Raw genomic sequence first — 5,451 nt, 5'->3', positions numbered from 1 at the left:
TCCTTCTCAGATACCTGCTTTATTGTCCTATTCTAATGTTTTCCTAACAAACATATTTCTTTTCTTATCTAGATAATTCTTATCTCTTCAAGCGTGAGAGAGGGGAGAAGAAAGTTTTTCTTATCACCACTAATTCTTTAAGAATTAAAGGTTCTGAAAACTAATTTTGACTCTTGGTACTTTAGAGATTTAAAGTTCCTTTTCCTAACTTAATTCTCTGTCAGAATTTTAAAAGTGATATTATAATAAGTATCACTTTACTTCTTGGTTTTTGTATTTTTGTTTAACAAATCTTCACCAAAGGCAGAGAGTATATATTACCTTCATTGATGTCTGAATTTGGGGGTGTGTGGCAGTGACTAAGGATGGAAAAAAAAGGAAGACAGAAATATTAAATCCAGTTAAGACAGCAAAATATTATCAGTCTCTATAAGCTGCTCCGGTGTTACTGGGCATGAAACATAATCTGGGAAATGAGGTTAAAAGGGCCTGAAACAGAAGAGGACATGGTTCTAATCAGCCCTGAGATGAAAGATGGGAAAAAGTCAGTAAAGACCTCATAAAGGCATTTATTTCTTCCATGGATATATTAGTTTAGGGTCATTGGTGGATTAGGTAGTTGGGTGGGATATCTCAGTGATCCCATAATAGGTAACAACTGAGAAAAGAAAAAATTAGAAGGTCGGGGGAGAATCCCAAATGTATGTGAGCTCCTAGATGATACAGCACCTTAAGTCCCAGAGAAGAAGTATGAGGAGGAGGGTAGGAGGAGAGAAGGTACATGATGGACTTGGGCAGAAAATAGCTCTAGGTCATTTAGCAAGTCTGTTATTCTGTTCTTAAAGATGAACAGTGCACCTGCAACAGAAAAGGCATGAGATGAGTGGGCTCAGGGGGCTCCTGTGCCACTGCCATGCTGTTTCCCAATTTAGAAACTTTCAGCCACGTTTGTGTCCACAGCCTCCTCCCACTTTCCCTCGTCTGTACTATGTCCCCAGATCTAACAGATTTGAATTCTTACCTTCCTTCTGGAGTATGACTCACAATGGCCCCTGGTGTCTGGAGGGGCCACCTGAGCGCAGACCTCGGATGATGAGGACGGTGCCCACCACGATGCCCACGAGGCCCACGGTCAACCCCAGGGCACAGACCACAGTCTCTGTCAGCTCTGACATAGGGACTGGAATCTCAGGCTCTGTGAAAGTGAAGTTTTGTGGAAGTCACAATACAGAGTGTTTCTGTGTGTGTATGTGGGATGGAGTGAAGAGGGGTTGGTTCTACAGACTTGGGGCATGGAGCTGAGAGAAGAGAGTGAGGTCTATCATTAGAATCCCTCAAAGTTTAAGGCCATGAGGATTAGGGGATAACAAACATGACACTGTGGACCTGACAGAGAAAAGAAGGTACCAAAAGGGTGGAACTCGTACATACCCCAGTGTTTCAGAACTGGCTCATCCAGACCCCAGTGCTCCACTTTGCAGTCATAAACATCATCATCAGAAGCGAGGAAGGTGAGATAATTGATCTTGAGAAAAGAATAATCACTCTTGATGAGAAAACTGGTCTCAGAAACTCCCTCTGTGACCGAGTGCCCGTTCCTCAGCCATGTGATGTTGATCACAGGGGGAAAGATGTTGTCCACGTGACAGATGAGGGTGTTGGGTTGACCCAGCATCACGGGAGACTTGGAAAACACAGTCACCTCAGGAACCTCTGTGGTGAGGAAACAGCACAGATGTGAAACGGGAGTAGCTCTGCCCTGATTCTGCACTGCCTCCTGGGGGAGCCCTTCCACCAACAGTTGCACTCTGACAGAGGAGAAGCTCTTGCTTCCCTTCTGTTGGGAGGCACTATATGTTGCTTCTGCTTTATCCTTGTCCCCCTGTTTTTGACGACCTGTCAAGTGGGATGTCTGCGGGCTCTCTCCATGAAATATTCAAAGCTTGCATTATGGAAGTAAGGATCTTTCTATCATATGGAAATATATGAGTTGAAAGAAGGCAGAGGTTGAGGGTTCAGATATTACCATGAGAAAATGTGGTGACTCCTTGGAAAGGAGAAAGTTTTATAGAGTGGTGAAGGGTATCTATCCCTAGGGAAAAAGGGAGTGAAGCTGGTATGAAGGGGAAGAATAACAAAGAGAGGCAGAATGGTGAACACATACTGTTGGTAGCAGCAGTAGAGTTGGACCTTTGAATCAAGATCTCCAAATTATGTTTCGCCGTAGCTATGTTTCTCAGTGCACCCTGAGGGTCAAAACTTGTAAATTTACTAAACTCAGGCAGACGCCAGACAGTCTCCCTCTTTTCCAGGTCCACGTAGAACTCTTCATCTCCATCAAATTCATGGGTAAAGTAGCCAGAGGGACCATATGTTTGGTAGACGTTTACGCCATAGATGCCAATGTGGTCAGCTGAGTCAGGGTGAGGAGCCAGAAAGGGAAAAATAGAGAAAAGATCTTCATTAAGCAGTGAAAGAAGAAATTGACTATCAAACATTGTGGGCTTCATTTGTGGCCCAGTTTCTAGACAAAATTCCCAGTACCTGCTCCTTCTTCGCTCTGTGTTGGTAGTTGTCCAGTTAGTTAAAAAGCCTTGCAACAAAGCCTCCTTATCTTTGCAATGCATCTTGACCCATCTTGACTTTTCCAGACAGAAATATATGTAATGTCCTTTTCATCTGGTACTTGTCCTGGGCTACCAACTGATGCTGAAGAGTATCACTCTACTGTGTCAATTGGAACTAATTCACTTTTACAGTTTTAGCCTCAGCTGGATCCCTGGTCCTGCTCAGTCGTGGTCCTTCCGCTTTCCTGCACCATTTCTTTTCATTGCTAATCTGTATACCCTCTAGGGGACAGGAATCATGTCTTTTCGTCTTTGAATCCCCCAAATTTAGTTTGCTGTGTTCTCAAAAATGTGTATTAAACATCAATTGTTATTCTTGAGAATTACAGAGATTTGGGGGAAGACTGACAGACACAGGTAGCCGAACCATATGGAAGTCAGAGTCAGCAGTGACCAGAGCTGCATTATGACTTGTGAGCCTTAAGCATTGTTGCTTTTGTGAGTGCCTCCTTTTATAAAAATATTCAAAATGTATTTTATAGCCATATGATACAAAGATAAACATAATTCAGCTTGGATTAAAATTTAAAGCATTTCCCCCTACTCTAAAAGTTTTTTTTTTTTTTTCTAATTTAAAAAAAAACAAACAATTTTTGTGAGCCCTACAAGCAATGCAGGCCCTCAGCACTGTGCCCACTGTGCCTAATGTGTAAATCAAGCCTGACAAGGATGCTCTGGTGCGATGAGGAAGAGAGGAAAATTGGAAGTGCTCTGGAGAAGCAGGTGAAACTTGCACTACCATACAAAATTAGAGTGGTAGCTGCCATGGTTAATAAAGTTGCTGAAGGTTAGAGTAACCTTTCTTTCACCTCCCCTTTAAACGATCTGGCTTTTCTACTTTGGTTTTTAGAAACCCACTTTTCCTGTCTATGAAACAACAGAGATATGAGCCAGGGATGGATCCTGGAAGGAAAGGAAGATGAAGAAATGTATGAAGAGAGGGTGGAAAGAGGGGGACAGCAAGGCAGAGGGTCCTAAGGGACCATGTAATTAACTTGTGCTTGCCCAGTTTCCCTATACAGGTCTTCATTACATGAAATGAAAATAGGCAATTTGGGCTGACAAATTGAGAATAATATAATTTAAATGTCCAAATTTTTCTTCATAAAATTCTTAATTTTAAAATAAAGGTAAATATATTCTCTACTTTGTTTTAGAAAAATATGAAGTTGTGTTTGTGATAGTAATAATTTAAAAATAAGAATAATCATTGATATTTATGTGTCTTCATTACTTGGAAAGCATTTCTACATGCCTTTTTATTTGATTATTTGTGAGGTGACACAAATAAAGTAACTGAGATTAAGTGAGAACCATGTAATAAAATGCTTTGTCTAAAGATATTCAGCTGGGCTTGCACACCTAGTTGTGCCAGAATGCCAGCACAGAAATGTATGTAGATCTGAAACCAAGTAAAGGTTACCTTTCTTCATATCCACACAGTATTCATAATTCATGAAACTATATACCCCAATATAAACTTTAGGAGACGTACATAAAAAGCTTCAAAAGTTATTCAGAAAATTTGGGAGCAGTAGCTCATGAAACTTTTTGTAACAAAACATCTACTTGTGAAAACATCACTAATCTTTGAGACAATTGTGAGTGAATGCCCTGGAGCCCTCCAGAACATATTCACTGGATCCAGTATCAGAAACAGAGCATGCAACAGCACAGGTAACAGAGAGGGTGGGTCTGGACTCTGATTTCCTGAAGGTGCAATGACAGTAACTTTTAGATTTGCTTAATATTGAGAATGCTTCCAGGAGTCTCTATTTCTAGGCCAATTCCCTCCCACCCCTCCAGTTTCCTACTTCCTAACTTCAGTCTCCGTATCCTTCCACCGTGCACTCACCCACAATGTCTTCACTCCCAGAGGGACTCATCATGGTGGTCAGGGCCAGGGCCCCCAGAATCAGGGCTCTGTTCAGGATCATCCTGTTCTCAAAGTGGTCTCAGAAGTTGCTGTTTGGAGTTGCAGAGCAATGATGTGGGCTGAGTTGAGAGGGAATTCTAAAGATAGCCAAGCCACACTCTGTCAGGTTAGCTTTTAGCCAATCAGAAATATCCTCTGTGATGACACCTCAGTTGCCAGATGAAGACTTTGTACTAAGAGGCCTGGAAGGGACTGGGAAATCCCCAAGTTCTGGTGCAGGCTCCACTCAGAGTGGAATTGAAGGATTTTTCTACGAAAGGAGTTCAGTTCAGTTCAGTCACTCAGTCGTGTCCGACTTTTTGAGACCCCATGAATTGCAGCGCGCCAGGCCTCCCTGTCCATCACCAACTCCTTGAGTTCATTCAGGCTCACATCCATCGAGTCAGTGATGCCATCCAGCCATCTCATCCTCTGTCATCCCCTTCTCCTCCTGCCCCCAATCCCTCCCAGCATCAGAGTCTTTTCCAATGAGTCACTTCCCATGAGGTGGTCAAGGTACTGGAATTACAGCTTCAGCATCATTCCCTCCAAAGAAATTCCAGGGTTGATCTCCTTCAGAATGGACTAGTTGGATCTCCTTGCAGTCCAAGGGACTCTCAAGAGTCTTCTCCAACACCACAGTTCGAAAACATCAATTCTTTGGCACTCAGCTTTCTTCACAGTCCAACTCTCACATCCATACATGACCACTGGAAAAACCATAGCCTTGACTAGATGGACCTTAGTTGGCAAAGTAATGTCTCTACTTTTGAATATGCTATCTAGGTTGGTCATCACTTTTCTTCCAAGGAGTAAGAGTCTTTTAATTTCTTTTTTGGAGCCCCTCAGAATGAAGTCTGACACTGATTCCACTGTTTTCCCATCTATTTCCCATGAAGTGATGGGACC

General features: G+C 42.4%; 1 protein-coding gene across 1 annotated transcript; it reads right to left on the bottom strand.

Annotated features, from left to right (window-relative positions):
- LOC102179937 (SLA class II histocompatibility antigen, DQ haplotype D alpha chain) lies at positions 1-4,626 on the bottom strand. The gene is made up of 5 exons (XM_005701580.3): positions 4,483-4,626; positions 2,165-2,413; positions 1,432-1,713; positions 1,022-1,195; positions 1-858 (listed from the first exon to the last, which is right to left on the bottom strand). Exons 1-4 carry the CDS (start codon positions 4,562-4,564, stop codon positions 1,041-1,043), a joined length of 768 nt encoding a protein of 255 aa, XP_005701637.2. The 5' UTR covers positions 4,565-4,626; the 3' UTR covers positions 1-858; positions 1,022-1,040.

The sequence above is a fragment of the Capra hircus genome, chromosome 23, assembly GCF_001704415.2.
Source record: "Capra hircus breed San Clemente chromosome 23, ASM170441v1, whole genome shotgun sequence".
Lineage (NCBI taxonomy): Eukaryota > Metazoa > Chordata > Mammalia > Artiodactyla > Bovidae > Capra > Capra hircus.
The sequence above is the reverse complement of the archived record's forward strand: the minus strand, read 5'-3'. Positions and strand labels throughout refer to the sequence as shown.

What these genes read in the sequence shown, in the direction of transcription:
- LOC102179937 (XM_005701580.3), bottom strand. Translation starts at nt 4,564, where the DNA reads ATGATCCTGAACAGAGCCCTGATTCTGGGGGCCCTGGCCCTGACCACC. An exon ending in CTCTACTGCTGCTACCAACA is followed by an intron (nt 1,714 to 2,164) that starts GTATGTGTTCAC and finishes TCCTCACCACAG; the next exon opens with AGGTTCCTGAGGTGACTGTG. An exon ending in GCCAGTTCTGAAACACTGGG is followed by an intron (nt 1,196 to 1,431) that starts GTATGTACGAGT and finishes TCACTTTCACAG; the next exon opens with AGCCTGAGATTCCAGTCCCT.